This window comes from Muscardinus avellanarius (genome assembly GCF_963383645.1).
Source record: "Muscardinus avellanarius genome assembly, chromosome: 1".
Lineage (NCBI taxonomy): Eukaryota > Metazoa > Chordata > Mammalia > Rodentia > Gliridae > Muscardinus > Muscardinus avellanarius.
In genome coordinates this window covers 45103184-45126015 of record NC_137786.1, presented here as the reverse complement: position 1 = coordinate 45126015, position 22832 = coordinate 45103184, and the positions used below count along the sequence as shown (strand labels likewise).

The following is a 22832-nucleotide window of genomic DNA, read 5'->3' as shown; positions in this document are numbered from 1 at the left end:
TAGCAAAAACTAGAAATTCTAAAAAACTGAAAATAAATTCAAATTAAGGTTTTATATTCCTTTAACCATTAATAATTTAATATAATGAGAAATGGTGAAAGGTGAGGATTAGTATTCTTATAGGTCAAATTTTAATATACAACACTTTTGTTGTATCATTATTCAGTGACATGAATAATGTGGTGTAAGTATACAACAATACATGATACTGTGGATGTACCAGCTAAAATGTGCTGTGAGGGTTTTCTTACTTTTACTTTAAAATGTTCCTGCCTATAAAAACCAGAACAAAGTTCTGCAGTCCTTTATATGAGACCAATAATTGCCTTACTAGGAGAAAAAAAAAAAAAAACAACGGCTAAAACATCCAAAACTGCAGTCATTCTGCTGTTTACTTAGACTACGCCCATTATGGTCACTTCATACTTACTCTCCACCACTCCTGGAATTGCTCTATAATGCTGAAACTGGTAGAAGGATTTTTCCAGCATGTACTCAGGATTAATTTCTTCTACACGTAGTAAGTTCAAAACCATGTTATAGGTTAAATGAAAAGCACTATTTAGAGGATCAGCTGAACCCTGAGAGAGAGAAAAAAGACAACTTTGTAGGTTTTTCAAAAAAATTTATCCAAATATTTTTAACCTGCTATAATGCTTAATCATTCAATTCATGTTAAGAAATACTATGGAAATGTACCAACTCTTTCCTTTAGTTGATCAATACAAAGTGACAAAACACATGATCTTTGAGAAAATAAAGGTGAGAAAAAATTCACTAAAATACTAAATTACTGTAGGCCAAATGTTAGCTTTATGTTTTCGAAGCACATGAGAGGACTCCCTGTGTTCTGCCCCCTCTTCCAGTAGGTGGGACCAATAAGGTGGAAAGAAAAGTGATATGTCACTTCCCAAAGCAAGCATTAAACTGCTGGTGTAAAAAGCTGTACATTCCCCTCTAGCCCAGTGACTGTGCCTCCATCAGATATTTGTAACAATAATAGAAGAAACAACTTATCAACCTGCAATGAACATGTCACAGGTAAAAGAAATAAACCTTTAATTACTGTAGTATAAGATAGCCTGCACTGAAAGAATACATGAAATTCATTTTAGTAGGATATGTAGATAAAAATTTTAAATTTATTATCATTATTATTATTATTTGGGAATACTATGAATAGAACCTAGGGCATGATCATGTGTGTAAAGAAAGTCCTCTAACACTAAACTGTTTCTTCTGGTTAAATTGGAGAAATGTAAAACATTTCTTAACAAGTGAATAATAAAAGATGCATTCACCAGTCCTTCTGAAAGGCAAAGCACACACGTTCCAATTGATTCAACTTTTGATCAAAGCAAATATAAAAATTTAATTTTTAACCTCATATCAAATATAGAAAGGTATGTCAAACAACAGCAGTTTTTTCACCTCAAATTATATTTGAGCTAACAGTTAAAAATCTGTCCAATAATTAAAAATGGATTTGAGCCAGGCAAGGTGACACGCACTTGTAATCCCAGCATTCGGGAGGCCAAGACCAGAAGATCGCGGTTCAAGAAAAGTCTCAATTACTCACTCAATTACTCAGCAAGGCCGTTCACAACTCAGTGAGACCCTGTTTCAAAAATGAAAAGACTAAAAAATAGGGCTGGGGATGTAGCTTGGAGGTAGTGTGCCCCTGAGTTTCATCCCCAGTATTGAAAAAAAAAAAAAAAAAGGTGGATTTGAAGATATTAAATAAATAAAAGGTAGCACAATAGTAGCAGGAATTTAAAAAGTTAAACGTGTGTGTGTGTGTGTGTGTGTGTGTGTGTGTGTGTGTAAGATCTGAGATAGAAACCAGGGCCATTCTACCTCTGAGCTACATACCAGTCCTATTTTATTTTGAAACAGGATTTCACTAAGTTGCTGAAGGCTCTGCTAAATTGCTGAGGTTAATCTTGAACTTGCAATCTTGTCTCAGCCTCCCAGGTACTGGGATTATAGGCATGCACCACCATGCCCAGCCTGAATGTGTTTTTATATTTCTCCTTTAAAAACTAGTGAAATCATAACCAGTTAGTGGTGCATGCTTGTAACCCCAGTGCCTGGGAGGTTGAGACAGTAGGATCACAGGTTTCAGACCAGACTCAGTGAGACCTTCTGCAAGTAAGTGAGATCTTGTTTCAAAATAAAAGAGAAATGGGGTATACCTCAGAGGTGGAATATCCCTGGGCTCAATTCCCAGTAGCAAAAAGAAAAAGAAGAAGGAGGAGGACGACGACAGAGTCAAACCAGAAATGTGAAGGAAAAATATTGATAAAATATTTTAAATGCAAAACTCTTTTTACATGTTGCAATACATAATAAAAGTATGTATATGTATTGAAATATTGAAAATTGCTAAAAATACCCATTCATCAGCAAGCAATCAACTCATATATGTATGTTAACTGCTTCAATGACGACTACCATCAAAAAAAGAAATAATGAAAATATGATAAAAAGATCTGAACTGCTTCATCAGAGTGGATCCCTCAGCAGTTAACAGTTGCAGAAACACTCCTATTAACCTAAAATTAACACATAGCAACTAACGGGAAAAAACTTTTTTTCTTTTGTGGTACTTACCTGTCTGAGCTACACCCTCAGCCCTATTTTTTAGTCTTTTTATTTTCTGAAACAGGCTCTCACTGGGTTGCGAAGGGTCTCGCTAAGTAGCTGAGGCGCTCTGCAAACCTGCAATCCTTCGGTTTCCGCCTCCTGAATTACAAGCGTGTGCCACCATGCCCAGCTAAACAAAAAAACCTTTTAAGTTATAGATTTCTTCTGCATCATAACCTAGCCTATATTATTTAGATAGCTTTCCATTTAGAAAGTTATCTTAAGAACAAATTTTGAAGTGGCTCCTGAAATATATTTTTAGAATTCTTGGTAAAAGCACAGAACCTTAAGTCCATTACCTTAAGTAGTTGTTTTCCAACAGTTGGGCTCATCTTTTCATCTACCATAAGAATTACAATTCCTCTATCATCCATTCCTCTCCTTCCAGCACGACCAGACATCTGAATGTATTCACCTGATGAAATCTGAATGAATGAAATTAAAATTCAGAATTTAGGAGAAAACACGGGTTTTTTTTTTTCATTTACTATAAATTTTACAAGTACAAATTATAAATTCCAAAAAGAAAACATGATTTAAAACAACACAAACTTTCAGGAGACCTTAAGTAGAAGCTGCAAAATGCAAAATACTTAAGCCAGGCAAGGTGGCACTTATCTGTAATCCCAGTACTTGGAAGGCTGAGATAGGAGTACTGAAGGTTTGAGGCCAGTCTCAGCAAGCTAGTGAGGGCTTGTTTCAAAATAAAAACTAGAAAGGAGCCGGGCGTGGTGGTGCACGCTTGTAATCCCAGCATTTGGTAGGCTGAGACTGGAGGATCGCGGTTCGCGGCCAGCCTCAGCTACTTAAGTGAGACCCTCTGCAACTTAGTGAGACCCTAAAAAATAGGGCAGGGGGTATAGCTCGGAGGTCAAATGCCTCTGGGTTCCATCTCCAGACCCGCAAAAAAACAACAACAAAAAACTAGGGTATAACTAGGAAATAGAATACCCACTAGGTTCAATCCACAGAATTTTTAAAAAATGCATGCTTGTAATCCCTGTGCTTGGGAGGCGGAGACAGGAGGATCACGCAGGTTCGAAGTCAGCCTCACTGACTTAAGAGACCCTGTTTCCAAATAAAATTATAAAATAGGTCTGGGAGTGTAGCCCGCAGGTAGAAGGGTTTCCAGGAACCCCAGTACCACCACCACCCCCAAAAAAAGAAGGCATATGACTGATCATATCAAAACAAACCTGGCAAAGAAGGCACTAAAAAATGACAAGCCAAGTGTGATGACACACACCTATAATCCCAGGACTTGTGATGGTGAGACAGAAGGATTCCAGATTCCAGGACAGCCTCAGCAACCTAGTGTGACCCTATTTCCAAACAAAGTAAAAAGGGATGGAGGTACAGTTTGGAGGTAGAATGATTCTGGACTCAATCCTTAGTACCACAATAAAACAAAAAAAGCAAACATAAATATCAAAACATTTTAAACAAGCAATCCAATAAAAATCACAACAGGACTTAAGAGCATAATGTTGTAACAATATAATTTTTAGGTTTCATATGATCTTGATTAATGAAGAAAAGGGTGCTTTGCTGAATTCAGCTATCTACTTACCCTTCCTACAATCCATGTAAAACCACAAAAAGATAAAGGATATCAAAAGGTCACAAGAGTTCCTTATTCTCTTCTAGCACAAATATTACTCATAGAATTAAATGTTTTAAACTGATAAATTACAGAAACTTGAGTGGAGTTTTTGATGGGGTGGAAGGTACTGAAAATTGAACCCAGGGATGTTCTACACCTCCAGCCCTACTTAATTTTATTTATTTGGAAACAGGGCCTAAGTTGCTGAGCCTAGCTGCAAACCTGAGATTCTCCTGTTTCAGATAACTTAGCTCTTTATAATGAAAAGCCATATTCTACCTAAGTCACTCTTCTTTTAAATTAAAAATGTTACAAGTTACAAGAAAGTTATAAAGCAATGTAAAAATGTCTAAAGAGCATTGGCATTACCCATTTTAAGTTTCTTTTTTGTAATGTTTAACATATTTTCTAATCAAGAAATATGCAAATCAAGAAAAATGCATTGCCTTTCTTGTTTCTACCATGAGTACTTTTTGGATGATTATTAATTATTGCCAGAAACTTCTATAAGCAGTCCAAAAAAAAAAAAGAGGATAAATTATTTAATAAGAATCAAGAATAAAGTTTTTAAGGATAAAAGAGTATAGGCCTCACAATTTCCCCAGATGTAACCAGTTTAGCATTCCTATTCTGAAAATCTAAAATTTGATCTGCTCCGAAATCCCAAACTTTTGAGATTCATGTTGACTTTTTGATTTTGGAGCTTCAGAGAAGGGAAGCTCTTCCTGCATTAGCTCAGGTATAAATTCTTAAGTATAGGGGACTGAAATTCTCAAAAATCAAATAAGCTGAAGCCATTGTAGGTAAAACGAAGATAAAAATTATTTAAATATATAAATTACTTACCCATCGGAAATCTTTCCCATCAAATTTTCGAGCATTTGTAAATAAAACAGTTCTAGCTGGCATGTTAATTCCCATAGCGAAAGTCTCTGTAGCAAATAAGGCCTAAATAAATAATTATATAATTAAACATGCATTTAGGTTAAAAAACTAGTCTGTAATTTTAAAGTAAAAATAAATGTTATCATTTTATTTAGTAAGATACTTCAAAATAATGGAATAAAATTTCCAGATTTAGTTCAGTGTTTTACATATAAAACTGTTAAATAATATTCAATGTTCTTTCAATCCCCCCAAATCTCAGGGAAAAATAGTTTTTCTTAAATTTCAGTGGTAATAACAAGAGAGAATGCAACTGGTCTAACAAAGCATCAGGCTATATGTGTTTTCTAAACACACAGTCTAATTTCTTGTCTTCTTCACTGACAATTTAGTCTTTTTGGGGACCACTTCATCTTAAGATCTCTGATGGGAAATGAGAATCACTGACTCTTCAAGTTCACTTTCAAAACATTACCAACAAAAAATGTGTGGGTTAGCGCCGGGCGTGGTGGTACACATTGCAATCCCCATACTTGGGAGGCAGAGACAAGGAGGATTGCGCAGGTTCAAAGTCAGCCTCGCTGGCTTAAGAGACCCTGTTTCCAAATAAAATATAAAATAGGTCTGGGAGTTTAAACTGAAGGTAGAAGGTTTCCATCCCCAGTACCACCAAAAAAGGTTTCATCCCCAGTACCACCACCAAAAAAACAAAACAAAACAAAACAAAAAGGTGTGGGTTAAGCAAACAAAGATATATGTACAAAGTGTGTGTGTCATACTACAGATTGAACCCAGGGCATGCTACCTCAGAGCCACACTCCAGCTGTTTTATTTTTTAATTTTGAAACAGGACCTTGATACATTGCTGTGGCTGACCTCAAACGTGTGATCCTCCTGCCTTAGCCTCCCAAGTATTGGATTACAGGTGTGTACCACCACACCTGGCTGATTTTTTAAAAATTTAATTTAACGCCGAGCGTGGTGGCGCACGCTTGTAATCCCCGCGCTTGGGAGGCGGAGATAGGAGGATTGCACAGGTTCATAGTCAGCCTCGCTGGCTTAAGAGACCCTGTTTCCAAATAAATAAAAAAAAGGTCTGGAAGTGTAGCCCGGAGGGAGAAGGGTTTCCAGGAACCCCAGTACCACCAAAAAAATTAAATAAATAAAAATTAATTTAACTTGATTTTTAAATAGAAAAATAAGTTTATTTTATGCCAAAAAAGAAAACAAAAAGACCTCCTCGCACATAAAGGGGGGAGAAGTGCCCAAAAGATAGTAACTATTGAAGCTCCTGGGAGGAAGACTGAGATTCCCCATCTGGTCTTTTATGATTGGGCAGAACTGGGTCTTTGGGTAAGGATTTTTAAACAAAGTAATCTATGATAATTACATTTTGAAGTTGTATCCCATTTTTAACATTCCATTACAGACATCAGTGTCATCTTTTTAAACTTAATTTATAGTCTCCTTGGATTCAATAAGAACATTCTAAAAATTAATAAGCAATTCTCCTTGTCTTCTCTACATTAACATTTTTAATCCTTTTGCAGAAAGAAATTCAGTTATCAAATCAACTCCATGTTTTATACTTAAAATGTCATTTTCACCAAAATCCTACTGTATCCAACAGCAATAGTATTTCTTACTTGAAGAAAGCAAACAAATAGGCTGGGGTGGTGAGTGGTGCACACCTGTACTAGAAAGACTGAGACAGGAAGGTCACAGTTTTCAAAGGCAGCCTCTGCAACTTGGCAAGGCTCTCAGTAACTTAGTGAGATACTGTTTGCAAAAAGTAAGACTGGAGGTGTAGCTCAGAGTTAGAATGACCCTGGGCTCAATCCCCAGCATCACACACACACACACACACACACACAGAGAAATGAAACAAATTATTTTTTTACCTATACCCAAAATGTATGAAGTATAACACCATATATAAAAATCAAGTTGATTACATAAGCCAACAATCTATTACATAATTCCAACAGTCCATAAAACCTAGTTTACACCCCCCCTCCCCGAGTACTAGGAATGCAATCCAGGGGGTGCCGTCTAACTCGGGCTACACTCCCAGACCTAGTTTATATTTGATTTGGAAACAGGGTCTCACTAAGTTTCTGAGAGCCTCATTAAGTAGCTGTGGATGACTTCAAACCTGCACGATCCTTCCGTCTCAGCCTCTTAAGTACTGGGATTACAAGCATGCACCACCACACCCAGCTAAAACCTAGTTTAAAATAATAACCTAACATATCGGGCATGGTGGCACACTCTTGTAATCTCCACACTTGGGAGGCAGAGACAGGAGGATCTCGCTGGCTTAAGAGACCCTGTTTTCAAATAAAATATAAAATAGGTTTGGGAGTGTAGCCCGGAGGTAGAAGGGTTTCCAGAAACCCCAGTACTACCAAAAAAAAAAAAAATAAAATAATGATAATAATAATATAATAATAACCTAACACAAAACCCAGAGTATTAAGAGTTAGAAATATAGCTCAGTGGCTGAGTGCTTGCTTAGCCCATGTGAGGCTCTAGCCAGCACTACAAAACAAATCTGTCAAGAAAGAATGGTTGCTATACCTTTCAAACTGTCCATACAACACAGTTCGGGGTGTAATAAATAAAAAATAAAATCATACCTTTATCAATCCTTCAGAAAAGAGAATTTCTATAGTTTCTTTCAAGATAGGAAGCAATCCACCATGGTGAATACCAATTCCCCGCTTCAAAAGAGGAAGTACATGTTCAACCTTTGATTTGGAAATAAATAATATGAGAAAAAGAAAATGTAAAAATGTTTAACTAAATTTAAAAAAATGGGTTAAGAAAAAAATGTTTTGTGTTTTAAGAAACCATTAACACTATATTTTCAGGATAAAAGCAAAACCCATATCCATGACTCAAATGAAAATATAAAACCTGGCCTATCTTTAATATGATAAGCGTGTTTAAATAAACTTTACAAATCCTTTATTGCGTCAAGTTTGTCAGCATGATTTCATCTTCTCAGGAAAGATCATGAGCTAAAGAGCAGAGTTTGTATCAATACAAATTAAACTTTAATGCCTGGCAGAGTGTATAGTCCTAGTTACTAGGGAGGCTGAGGCAAAGGATCACTTGAATCCAAGAATTCAGGGCAGCTTGCCTGAAGATTCTTCAGGCATCAAATCTTTCCTCTCCTGTCAACTTTTTACAGTTTAAGGTATCATTTCAGTACATGCTGTAACACATATGCTACAATGTACACACAGTGGGACACTGAAAAAAAATCAAGAAATGAAAGGCTCATACTAACTATTAACATTCACACTTAACTGATAGTGAAAATTTACCTGAGGGAGTTTTTTATCTTCATCAGACAAGCAGTCGATTGCATTATTGAATACCTCTTCAACCATTTTCTTTTCTTCACCTAACAGAAAAAATTCAAGGGTATATAAATATTAAAATGAATCAGTGATACCAAATCTTACATATTTCAAAGAATAAGATCCTATAGAGACAGAGAGTAAAGAATCAGTATTTAAAATGATAAAAATAAACAGATAAAAACCAATACATAATAAAATCCCCTGCCTTTCAAAAGGTATCTAAGAGGCTTAATCCATGGGAAAAAGTATACAAAATAGTAATAATAACTACACTAAGTGTTTTACAAGCAAAATTAAACTCTAATGATTACAGGACACAGGAACTATTACTGCCTACCTTACTGAGGAAAGTGATGCTTAGTGTTAAGTAGCACTGCAATTCCTGTTAAAGTAACAATTACAAAGCCCATTCTCTTAACCACTGCACTGTCTTCTTATACTCTATCAGATAATAGCTACTAATAAATACTTGCTTAATTAACAAACATATATTCTTGAAACTTCAATCATATTCAGCACTGGTATCTAAAAGAAAATATTTATAAGCAGATCAATCCACACAAAAATAATAAAATATTGTTGGCTTTAGGGTATATAAAAGATAACATAGATTATCTTTCATTTTACTTATAGCCATGGAAAATAATTATTTTTAAAAAGTGAAAAATTATTTTAACTTTGGATAATTCAAAATATCATTTACTTCTCATTGCACAGAACTATATATGTGATAAAGAGAACTGAATGACAACTGGACTGGTATGGAGCACACTGAAATTCTTGACTAGACTGTGCCATTATCTGGCTGTTTATAATCTGGCTAGGTGACTTTAAGCAAGATACAGTTATAGTGAATGTGCATTCACTTTATTTGAGAATTCCAGTATAGTTAGACAAAAGGTAGGCCTTGCTGGTTTGGATTTCTATTAAAAATGAAGCATAAAACTTCCTATTAGAGAAGGTAGTCAGACCAATAGACTTACCATTAAGAATTAGGATAGAAAACCACATAAATAAGTTTAGTGAAATATAAGAAGGCATGAGTCTAATGTTTTTCAGTAAAGTTCTGTATATTTAACACAGAACAGTAAAATTCTGGCTTTAAATAAAAGGAAGAGAGTACAAAAGAAACTATAAATCAAGGGCCTCTTAAAGCATTTACAGATGTTCTGAGTCAATACCACTAACTGTAGATGCTCCACATATGCTAGTAACTCTCAACAGATCTTATCACAAAGATATTTTATACTCATTTTCATATACAATTAAAACCAGACAGAAATGATGTAGTACCTGTGTTGAAATCTAATTTGGTCATTTGAAGAGCATAAGCTTCACAATCTTTCTTACTAAAACTAAAAATTATTACAGGTTGAAAATTTCTTTCCATAATCATCTTCACAATCTTGAAGACATTTGATGGTCCTGCAAAAAGAACAGATAAATCATACCGCAAAATTAACTCAAAATTGAAAAACTAAACATAAAATCTGAAAGTATAACTCTCTAAAAAAGGGGTAAAATCTTCATATCAGGTCAGGATAGACAAAGTATTCATGGGTATAATACAAAAAACAGAAGCAATAGAAAAAAGAAAACAACAAAACTAGATTTCATCAAAAGTAAAAACTTTGGTGGTCTTCATCAATAAAGTAAAAAGACAATCCCAATCCAAAGAATGTGAAAAATAACTGTGAATCATCTATATAAGTCTATAAAAAAGTATATAAAAAGAAATTTTACAACTCAATAAACAACACAATTTAAAAATTGACAAAGCTGGGCATGGTGGTGCATACCTATAATCCCAGTACTTGGGAGGCTAAGGCAGGAGGAACACAGGTTCAACACTAGCCTTGGCAATTTAGTAACACCCTGTTTCAAAATAAAAAATAAAAAGGCTGGGATCTAGCTCAGAGGTAGACTGCCTCTGGGTTTAATCCATAGCACCAAAATGAAAAAAACAAAAACAAGCCGGGCATGGTGGCACATGCTTATAATCCCATCATTTGGGAGGCTGATACAGGAAGACTACAGTTCCCAAACAGCCTCATCTACTTAGTGAGGTCATTTGCAACTCAGTGAGATCCTGTTTCAAAATAAAGAGTAAATAAATAAATAAATATATGATAAAATAAAATATAAAAATAGAAATAAATATACTGGGTGTGTAGCTCAGAGGTAGAATGCCCCTAGGATTCCATCCCCAGTACCACAAAAAATGAAAAAAGAAAAAAGCCAGACCAAAACAAAGAAATTTTTCCAACAATACATGAATGACCAGTGAGCACATAAAAAGAGGTTCAGCGTCACTGGCCAGCAAGATAATGTAAATCAAACCCACATTTCAACCGTATCAGACCCACTACGATGACACTAACCAAACAGACTCACAATGATGAGCACTGGCATGGAGGTAGAGAAAATGAAACCCTTATATACTTGAGATACAAATATAAAAAAGAGTGCAGCTGCTTTGGAAAATATTTTACTGGTTCTCATAAGCTTAAACAAAAACTTTCCTTAGGACAGACAATTTGAAAACACAAATTTCCGCAAAAACTTAAACTACAAGCCGGGCATGGTGGCACACACTTGTAATCCCAGCATTGGGGAGATCCTCTGAGACCAGAGGATCACAGTTCGTGAACAGCCTGCGCTACTTAGTAAGGCCCTTTGAAACTCAGTGAGACCCGGTTTCAAAATAAAGAATAAAGAATAGAGCAGGGGATGTAGCTTGGAGGTCAAATGCCCCTGGGTTCCATCCCCAGACCCGCAAACAAATAAACAAACAAACAAAAAAACCAATTACTTGATTTGGCAAATCGGGGGGGCATGTATCAAAGTTTCAGTGACATTATGATTCCACTTGTTTAGTTACATTATGATTCCACTTAAGATGAAATATCCAGAAAATGCAAATCCATAGAGACAGAAAATAGACCAGTGATTAAGTGATTGCCTAAGTGCAAGGGGTGAGGAAGAGGTTGAGGAATGAATATTACTGCATATACAGTTTTCTTTTTGGGTTCATGAAAATATTTGGAATAAGATAATGGTCATGGCTGTACACTTCTACAAATATAAAAATCCATTTTTATACTTATATTTAGAAATTTTAACATATAGAATGGTGAATTTAATGGTATCTGAACAAAAAAAGTGATTGTGGTGATAGGCACATAATAATATTAATATATTAAAACACACTGAATTATAAAATTTATTTTATTTTTATGGTGCTGAGAATTGAACCCGGGGCATTCTACCTCTGAGCTATATCCCCAGCCCGATTTTTTATTCTTTATTTTGAAACAGGGTCTCACTAAGTTGCAGAAGGCCTCACTAAGTAGCTGAAGCTAGTTGCGAACCCTGATCCTCCTGTCTCAGCCTCCCAAGCACTAGGATTACAAGCATGCACCACAACAGGCTTGAATTGTACACTTTAAATGGATGAGTTGTATAATGTGTAAATAATATCTAAATTAATACTTTATTGTATGAACTTTTATTCATCCAATTTCATCATATACCATCTATATATTTTTTGGTACCAGGGATTGAACCCAAGGTCATTCTACCTCCGACAGCCCTCTCCTCCCGCCCCCAGTGATGCTGGGGATTGAACCCAAAGGCATTCTAACTCCAAGCTACACGCCAGCCCTATTTTATTTTTTATTTAGAAACAGGGTCTCTCTAAGTTGCATATACAATTTATATGTAAAATCCTCTGGAAGCTTCAAACTTCCTCTGGAAGTTTCAATAACTGAGACCCTGATTCCAAATAAAATATAAAATACTTCTGGGGGTATAGCCCAGAGGCAGGAGGCTCCTGTGTTCCATCCCTCATACCACAAAATTAAATAAATAAATAAATACCTTTTGTTCCTCCTTTCCGTCCCTTCTGGTCTCCTTTTGCCAAATCACCTGCATCTCGAAGCACTTGCATTGCTGTATTAAAATTATCTTCTCTGAAGTCACCCTAGAATCAAATATTTTTTAAAAAAACATTTGTAACATAAGTTATATTAATACAAGTATATTTCATACCTCAAACACTAGGCTTCTTAAAAAAAATCCAATATAATAATCATAACAAAGGGCCCTGAAGTAATTTTAAAATTATTTGTGGCAAGCAGTAATAAATGATTGAAACTGGAAAAAGGCATAAGACATCTAAAACACATCTATAGCTTTGGTTTCCAGGCATTTTTAAATAATGGAAAAGGAAGACAAGCAAATTCACTCATAAGGAAAACATAAGTGTCATCAGGCACAGTGGTGCAGGCCTGTAATCTCAATATCTGAAAGGCTAAAACGAGGGAATTGTAGGTTCAACACCAGCCTCCCTCATCAACTCAGCGAGACTCTCAACAACATAGGGAAATCCTTGAAACCAAAGAATAATCTTGCCATTTCTTTAGTTCAAAATCAAGGAAAAACAAGATATAAAGTATGGCATTATAAGAATGATACTCACATTTTCATCAACCACAAGGTGAAGACCATCTCCCCCTGCTGGAAAAATGTAGTGTTGCAATGGAGTGGGCCTGTAGTCTGTGTAAATTACATGACAAGGCTACAAATAGAAAGAAACAAATAAAATTTTATTTCTTCAAAACAAAACTTTGTGTTTGACCTACCCAAATTATTTTGTTTACATATTTTGTTTATATATTTTTAAAAACACTTAAAATGTTTTTAACTAGGCAAGAGAAGAATGGAAATATTAAGTCTATATCAAGACCTTCTCAATTTACCAATTCCCTCATCAGGAACAAATGCATATTTACCTAGGATAATGAAAATGCTTATTTCTATGGAGCAGTAATGTGAAGATACAAAGGACTATTCTTAAGGTAAAATGAATTTTTCTATCCCCCTGAGGTAAAACGGCAGATTGATCAAGCATCTCTACCAGATCCAGTGGGCTTCAGAATGGATCACATGGGGGAATATTACAAACATACTATTACAGAACTTATAAACAGGTAAAAATCAGTTCGTGATATCATTGTAAAGGAAAAAACTAGAATAGAAAAATAAAACCAAGAATAAATCTAGTATACACAAACATATACTTGTTATAAGGTTCTATATAGATACTAAAGCTAAACTAGAAAAGTAATATGGAAATAGTGAAAAGTGTGACTGTTTACATGTTACATGAGAATCGTCAAATCAGATGCTCAACTGATGCCTAGCTTTTCCTGGTACACAGGCCTCAGAGGACCTACAGTGTACTTGTGGCTTAATGTCAGAGTAAATGCAGCAATTTTGAAATCTGGTAAGCATCAGGATTAACTTAGGAATTTTTGAAAATTAAGGCTTCCAAGGCATTATTACAGAGATTTAGATATGCTGGGTTGAGATGGAGCTCAGAAATCAGTGTTTCTAACAAGTCAGTTGATTTTGACAGGCTGCTTATATGAGAAGTAGTTTCACATTAAAATGTCTCCTTTATAAATTCTCTGAAACGCACAATATACTTAAACCTATCAAAGTCAACCACTAAGCCAAGCAAGGGAAGGAAGGATGGGGAGGGAATGGGGTGGGAATTGGGTAGGGGTTAAATCGGTGATGTGTACATGTATGTACACACAAGTTTTTTACCCCAATATGTATGGAAAAAAAATCAACTACAAAAAAAATAAAAATTAAAAAAAATAAAATGTCTCCTTTATTTTGAATACCATTATGGGGAAAAAAGCATCAGAAGCATATGATAAGGCTAACCTGGGACATTTTAGAATACTAAAGTCATCAAAAAAAGAAAAACAAACTGGGCATGATGGCACACGCTTGTAATACCAGAATTCGGGAGGCTGAGACAGGAGGATCACAGTTTGCAGACATCCTCAGTGCCGGAGCCAGCCGGCAAGAGTACTGGTTCTGAAGTGAGGCGTGAGAATGGAGAATTTTAAATTCTAACGCGGGGGAGCCGCCAGCCTACTATCTCTACTGGTCGACCCCTGTTCGTGGGTCAATATTTCCTACGGGTCGACGACTATGCCTGGGTCAGTATTCTCTATTGCGCGGACACTCCTGGCCAACGCAACTTCTGGGTCAATCTCATCTTTATTGCGCCGATGCCGACCTTGTTTTTCCAGAGGTATTTATACACAGCTACAGGTCAATCAACATTCTCATGCTACCACCACTGGAATAAAATAAAGACCAATATTACAGATAGTCCTATCAGTACCCTCGTGTCATCACCACCTGATCCTCTCTCAGACCTCTTTGAATTTTCCACAACCCCAAACCTTGTTGACTCTGGGCGAAGGACAGTCAGCTGAGTCAGAGACACCAACGTAGGGGAAGACCTTACTGGCTCCCAACACCTCAGCTACTTAGTGAGGCTGTTTCAAAATAAAGACTAAAAATTAGGGCAAAGGGTGTAGCTTGGAGGTCAAATATCCCTGGGTTCCATCCCCAGACCAGGTAAAGAAGAAAAAAAAGAAAAAAAAAAAAAGAGAAAGAAAGAAAGAACGAACGGACGGACGGACGGACAGGCAGTACCTGTTTATGTAAGTGGCAAATCCATTCAGCAAACTGTCGGGCATTTGGAATAGTAGCCGAAAGAAAGACATAGTGGACATTATCAGGAAGCAAAATAATAGTTTCTTCCCACACAACACCACGCTCTGAAAAATAAATATACTTTTATCATTTCAGTGACAATATCTAAAATTATTTTCTCTCAAGCTTAAAAATTAAAATTGTTGACAACTTTACACAGGCATACTTTTAGCCATATAACCTTATGGAAAACTACTTCATTCTCATTCCGAATCTATGTAGTAAAAAGTTAGTACACTAATCACCATAAACCACCATAAACAGAATGTACTCTGAAACAGCCAACGAAGCACAGTTCCAGACTTAACCTTTCCATCAGCCAAATAAGAGCCCCAACGACAAAGCAAGGAAATAAATTTCCACTTCACTTTGAAAACCAGAGTTAACAGCTTGTAGACAGGCAAAAAATTTGGAAAATACACAATTACTGTTCCATATGGCTTTACTTCCAAATTACCATCATGGTCCTCTGAAGATGAAAGATAAATCTAATGCAAAGCAGAACTCTTAAGTCAGTTTTATTAAGATGGAAAAACCCAGAAATGTCAGTCTGATAGTTTCTTCCCTAAAATAAACAAATCAATACATGGTTCATGATTTCAAAACCAAAACAACTGTTCAAGAGCTTAACTGAATAAATTTGGAAAATGTAATAATTGATGTAATAAATTTGGCAAATGCTGATAAATGGCTTGCTAAATTGTATTCCTTTTATCATAAACAGGTAAATTCAGTGCTTTAGTTTAAATAAAAACATCTTGTTTTACGTATGTATATACAAAAATTACCTTTAAAACATGTTTGTTAATGTTAGCTCTAACACCCCCAAAATTCCAAGCATACTCATTTATCTATAATATAGCAATGGTCTATATATTCATAATTTTTCTATCTGCTCATTTATATTTCATAACGCCCATTTTATTTTTTAGCATTAATATGCATTTTAGTTTTCTTTACAAAACTAAATTAAGCCAGGCATGGTGGTACACACTTCTAATCCCAGCATTCGGGAGACCAGTGGATCGCGATTCGTGGACTTTGCAGACAGTCTCAGCTACTCAATGAGGCCCTCGGCAACTTAGTGAGATCTTGTTTCAAAATAAAGACTAAAAAACAGGGCAGGGGGTGTAGCTTGGAGGTTGATTGCCCCTGGGTTCCATCCCTAGTCCCACAAAAAATAAAATAAAAAACTAAACTGACTTAATAAAAAAAAATGTTAACTTTGTAAGCTAGAAGGTTTAGAAATTCTTTAACATAGTTAAGGAGTGCTCTGCTGGGCACGGTAGTGCACGCTTGTAATCCCCGCACTTGGGAGGCGGAGACAGGAGGATTGCACAGGTTGGAAAGCCAGCTATGCTGGCTTAAGAGACCCTGTTTCCAAATAAAAAAAAGTACAAAATAGGTCTTGGAGTGTAGCCCAGAGGTAGAAGGGTTTCCAGGAACCCCAGTACCACAAAAAAAAAAAAAAAAAAAAAAAAAAAAGTTAAGAGAGTGCTCTATTAAAAGCAAGCCAGTTTTGCTGGGGGTGGGGGCGCATGCTTGTAATCTCCACACTTGGCACGCAGAGACAGGAGGATTGCACAGGTTCGAAGCCAGCCTTGCTGGCTTAAGAGACCCTGTTTCCAAATAAAATATAAAATAGGTCTGGGAGTATAGCCCAGAGGTAGAATGATTCCATCCCCAGTATCACCAAAAAAAAAAAAAAAAAAAAAAAAAAAACCCAAGCCAGTTTTTAATTCCATTTTCTTTAATTCCATTTTCTTTCTTTCTTTTTTGCATTACTGGGGATGGAATGCAGGAGCATTCTACCTCTGAGCCAACTCCCCCAGCCCTATTTTTTTATTTTGAAATAGGTTATCACTGAGTTGCCAGGGCCTAAGTAGCTAAGGCTATCCTCAAACCTGGATCCTCCTGTCTTAGCCTCCCGAATGCTGGGATTACTAGTGTGCGCCACCAAGCCCAGCTCCATTTTCTTTATTTCAACTTTCTTACCCAACAAAAATTACAACAAAAATTTAACCATTTCTGTGTTAAATGAAGTCCTACAGGGAATATTTTATCATGTTGCCCACAAGTTAAAGAACAAATAGTTATTAGAATTCTAGGCACACAAAAATTGAAAAAAAATTCAGCAACATCCTAGTCAAAACTAAAAAATATACCTGAATCTCTCATATAATGAATTTCATCAAATATGACCCAAGCAACTTCTCGCATAACTTCAGAACCTCTGTACAGCATACTTCTTAAAATCTAAAGAAAAAAATTGACAAGTTTAAATTCAATAGTTAGACAAAAACTGGTTTTTCTATAAAAAATTCTAGATATTATTAAGTAAAAATACTGAGATAATTTTATGTTTTGGGTTCAATTCCTTGTACCACACACATAATAATAGTAATGATGATCATTATGATAATAAATTGTATGTATTTCAAATAAATCTGCTTAGGAAATTAAATATTACATTTTATCTGTAAAAGGCCAGCAATGAAATGTTACATGTAACTAGAAACAGTAAAGAGAAAAAGTTAGCTGACATCATATTAAAAATCACCTCTGTAGTCATAACAAGACAAGATGCTGTAGGATTAATAGTAACATCTCCAGTCATCAGGCCAACATCTTGAAATTCTTCATACATTTCACGGTACTTCTGGTTACTCAAAGCCTTAATTGGGCTGGTAAATATTACACGCTGCTTTTCCCGTAAGGCCAATGCAATGGCATATCTACAATGTAAAAGATGAATAGTAATATAAGTAATTTTAAATTTATTTTAATTATATAATTTTTAAAATTCTATCAATAAACAAATTATATCCACTTTCTCTAATTTTTTATTTTAAAACATTTGACTTTGCAAAACATTCATACCATATTTTATTTACAATAAACTATTTTACTAATAGTTTTTATGATATATCTAAAAGGTAGTAGTCTAGTTGGGCTTTGTGGTGCATGCTTGTAATCCCAGCATTCGGGAGGCTGAGACCTGAGAATAGCAGTTCACAGACTGCCTCAGCTACTTAGTGAGGCCCTCCACAACTCAGTGAGATTCTGTTTCAACAAAGAAAACAAAACAAAAGAGTAAAAAATAGGGCTGAGGGTGTAGCTCAGAGGTTCCTGGGTTCCATCCCCAGAACCCCCCCACACACATAAAAGTATTTAACAAAGACCATGAAATCAGAATCCTCTTTCCTAGTTGGGCATGATGATACACACCTATAATCCTAATACATGGGAGGCTAATAAAGGAAGATGGTAGGTTTGCAGCCAGCCTTAGCAACTTAGCGAGATTCTGTTTCAAAATAAAGCTGGGCTTGGTGGTACACACTTGTTAATACCAGTAGTTGGGGGTTCAAGGATAACCTCAGCAAGTAGCGAAATTTTCATCAACCTAGCAAGACTTTGTTTAAAAAACATTTTTTAAAAAAGGTAGCTCAGAGGTAGAATATCCTTTGGCCCAATCTCCAGCATCAATAAACAAATAAATGAATGAATGAATGAATGAATGAATAGGGAGACGTATAGCTCAGGCAACTGTTGTTTGGTTCAAACCCCATTATATGTCACATGCAGGCATGCATGGCAATTTTTTTTTTTTTTTTTTTTGGTGGTACTGGGGATGAAACCCAGGGGCTTTTCTACCTTACACCTTAGCCCTATTTTGTAATTTATTTGGAAACAGGATCTCACTAAGTTGCTCAGAGCCTAAGTAGCCGAGGCTGGCTTCAAACCTTTGCGATCCTCCTGTCTCAGCCTCCCAAGCACTAGGATTACAACCGTGCGCCACCACGCCCCGCTATGCATGGCTATTTAAAAGGTTATAAGTTAAGGCAGTCACAATGGCACACGCTTCTAATCCCAGCATTTAGGAGGCTGAGACAGGAGGATCACAGTTTGTGGATAGCCTCAGCTTAGTGAGGAACTTTGCAACTCAGCGAGACCCTGTTTCAAAATAAAGAATAAAAAATATGGCTGGGATATAGCTCGGAGATAGAATACCCCTGGGTTCCATTCCCAGTACCGAAAAAAATAAATATATAAATTTAAAAAATTAAAAATTACATGACCTAAAATGAATTGTAGAAATTGTAAAATACATACATGGAAAAACGACTACAATGCGGTATTACCTAAAATGTTTACTTTTCAAAAATACATTATATATATATGAAAATGGGAAATATGATCTGTACTCAAGGGAAAGAAGCAAAATAAGAAGCTGGATCTTGCAAAGTGCAGTGGCACATGCCAGTGGTCCTAGTACTTGGGAAACTAAGAGAGGAAAATCACAGGTTTGAGGCCAGTGCTCAATAATTTGGGACTGGGAGTATAGCTTTGAGGTAGAACATCTCTTTGGTCAAGAAAGAAGAATGAAAGAATGAAAGAAAAAGAAAGAAAAAAAGAAAGAGGGAGGGAAGGAAAGAAGAAAGGAAGAAGAAAGAGATTGAAAAAGGAAAGGAGGGAGGGAAAAGAAAGTGTCAGAGGCAGTTTCTGAGTGGGCTCTGATAACTGGATTTACCAGACAAAGATTTTAAAGTAGCTATATGAAAGATGTACAAAAATAGTAAGGAACTATGATCTAAGAATTGAAGGGAAGTAGGACAATGATTCCGCAAACAGGCAATCAAAACAAAAAAAACTATTAACAACACAACCAAATGAAAATTATAGAGATGAAAAGTCTAATAACAGAACTGAAAGATTCACTAGTCTCATAAACAGAGGAGAGATGGCCAAAGAAATGATCAGTGAATATAAAAACAAATCAATAAAAATTATCAAAAAAAGAAATAAATACAGAAAAATGAAAGAGACACTCAAGAGATTTGTGGGGCAAACTCTGAGTCCCAATGGAAATTTCCAAGGTGAGAAAGAAGCACAAAATATGCCACATCTCTTAATGTCACAGTTAAACTGATGAATGACAAAGAGAACAGCAACCGAAAAACAACTCAAAATGTAGAAGAGAACATTAAAAAAAGAACACTATAGTTAAGGCTGATTTCAGAAACAATGAAGTAGTATGAAATAATTTTACTAGAATGATATATATCTAGAGAGTAAAAAATAAAAAATAGAACAATAACAATAAAATAACCCTACCACTTAAGAATTCTATATTCAGTGACATTATCCTTTGAAAATGCAAAATAAGTATCTAAATAAAAACTAAAGAAATTATCTTGTTAACCAACAGATTTAGTCTGCAAGAAAAATTCCTAAAAAAAAAACTTTCAGAGTGATAAGAAACACTGCCATAATTTAAAGAATTAAGACTGTTATGTGTATATACATGTCTATATGTATAAAACTTTCCTTTACTTGGTATTTTTAATAATCATAACACTGTATTACTAGGTTTACATTTCCATTTGAAATACATGACAATATAAAATAACTAGCTTGACTAGTGAATAATACAAAACATACAGTAAACCAAGACAGACAAAATATACAAATAATTATCAGCCACACACACAAAAAATCAGACTTATTCTTGAAATACAAGGTTGGTTTAAAAATCACAAAATTAAACCAGGCATGGTGGTGCAAGTTTGTAATCCAAGCATTTGGGAAAATGAGATAGGAGGACTGTGGTTCACGGACAGCCTCAGCTATTTAGTGAGGTCCTTTGCAACTCAGTGAGACTCTGTTTCAAAATAAAGAATAAAAAATAGGGCTGGGGATATAGCTCGGAGGTAGAATGCCCCTGGGTTCCATCTCTAGTGCAGCAAAAAAACAAAAACACAAAATTAACTTCATACACCACATTGATTAATCTACTCATCCCCTGATGGGCATTAAGTTGGCTTCTAACTTTTGAATAAATAGTACCGCTATGAATATTCATGTACAAGGATTTAAGTACCTATTTTCAATTCTTTGGGGTAAATATGTTGGAATAAAAATACTGGGTCTTACAGTTCTATATTTACCTTTTTGAATTATTGCCAAACTGTTTTCCACAGCAGCCTTCATCAGATTTTCAAAAGTGTCTATGACTGGTGAATTTCTTAAAATTCTCTGCTTTCCTAGGCCAGAGTTTGTGAGGAGACTTTCGGTGTACATGTGAAAACTATCTCTACTGAAAATTTCTTCTTATAATGAAAGTTGACATTAATGGCCAAAATTCACATGACTATATATTGCTCCAATAGACTGCTACTAAATTTGTTTCTCTAAATGAGATAAAATGAATCAACTAAGAGTATTTAAACCTTTTTAAAAATATCTGCATGTTTTAAGAGGAAAATAGCCTCTGACTTCAGTACCTTCTGAAAATGGGTGGACAAGTAAAAATTAGTCTTACTCTGCTGGGCAGAACTGAACAGCAGAGGATTATAAAATGTTCAATTCTGGGAACAGGTCAAGACTATTATATAATCAGCTGATACCATGAAAATGACACTGTAACATCTAAATTCATTCCTCTAACTCTTCCTGAGAAAAGAAAAACTGGAACTTACAAGTCAAGATGTGAAAGAAATAGCAGTGACTAGATAAAAACCCGGACTATTCTAAAAGAAAAAACATCCCAGGACTCATATGATGTTTCTATCACCATGCCAAAGTAAAGTGAGTAAGAGAATGATTGATTGGTACCGTTTTATGTGTTTATTTTCTCTGCAGTCCTTTTTACTCTTCAAGTTCCTCCAGTTAAGAGTACCCAGAGGCAACACAGAAGTCCAAGAAGCCAAGGCAGCTAGAATTTGCAGGACAAATTACCAGAGAGGAAAGAGGTACACAGAAATGGCCCTTAACATCTGCTAAGCTGTTGCAAGTCTTCAGGTAGTAATGATAGATTGAGTCTTAGGAATCTACCTAGGGCCAGAAAAAACTAACACCAAAGAGCAGAGTTTAAAATAACCAAATCTCACACGATACCGGGAGTAATTTGGGTTCCTACGAAGAAAACACTTGGTAGGAACCCATCATGAATAACTTCACAATTTATAAGAAACTGGGTAGAATGTTTAGAAGGGTACTGACTAACTAGTGGGGAAAATTAGCTCTAACTAAATGCTACTCTGGCCCTACCTTAAAAAAAAATCATAAAAACAAGCCTTAAAAAGACAACATTTTTTCTAAGTAACTTGTAACTCAGAATTAGTCTCACAAATATGTATAGGAATAAAAAATATTCAGATCCAACAACATGATATTCACAATTTCTTGGCATGAAAAAAAAGTAGTAAGTATACGAAAAAGAAGGAAAGGAAAATACAACATATAATGAGAGAGGCATAATAAAAACAGACCCAAATGAGAATTCAAAGGATTAGTAAACAAAAACATTAGAAGTTACTATAAATATATCCTCAACATACTCAAGAAGGTAGTATGTTACATGGAAAACATTAAGAGACCAAAATTGCACTTAAAAAGATAAAAATCCAGTGTCTAAGATGAAAAACCTAAGAGCAGAAACAAAAAACTCTTAAATTTTAAACCCATCAAATCCAACAATACAGTTAAACATCATGACCAAATAGGGATAACTCATCATTTGAAAATTAATCAACATATTTCACACACTAGCAAAACAAAGAAAAAATACATTGCAATACATGCAAAAAAGCATTTGACAAAATCCAGCTATCAAAATATTTTATGTGAATACAGAGAGAGAGAGAGAGAGAGAAGAAAGAAGAAAGTGAATGACAGAAAGAATCTCTACAAACTAAATCTTCCCCAAACCAATTGGAGCATCCACAAAAAACAACATGTAATGT

The 22832-nt window shown here is 35.4% G+C and overlaps 1 protein-coding gene across 1 annotated transcript in view; it reads right to left on the bottom strand.

Annotated features, from left to right (window-relative positions):
- Window positions 1-22832, bottom strand: part of MTREX (Mtr4 exosome RNA helicase) — a gene marked incomplete at both ends in the record, with an annotated part of 95367 nt that overhangs the window by 60381 nt on the left and 12154 nt on the right. The window contains 11 exons of the mRNA XM_080704417.1: window positions 431-581; window positions 2946-3071; window positions 5096-5197; window positions 7774-7884; window positions 8467-8546; window positions 9799-9930; window positions 12385-12487; window positions 12986-13084; window positions 15028-15152; window positions 17253-17343; window positions 17648-17822. Coding sequence (XP_080560543.1) covers window positions 431-581; window positions 2946-3071; window positions 5096-5197; window positions 7774-7884; window positions 8467-8546; window positions 9799-9930; window positions 12385-12487; window positions 12986-13084; window positions 15028-15152; window positions 17253-17343; window positions 17648-17822 — 1295 coding nt within the window. The remainder of the gene's footprint in view (window positions 1-430; window positions 582-2945; window positions 3072-5095; window positions 5198-7773; window positions 7885-8466; window positions 8547-9798; window positions 9931-12384; window positions 12488-12985; window positions 13085-15027; window positions 15153-17252; window positions 17344-17647; window positions 17823-22832) is intronic.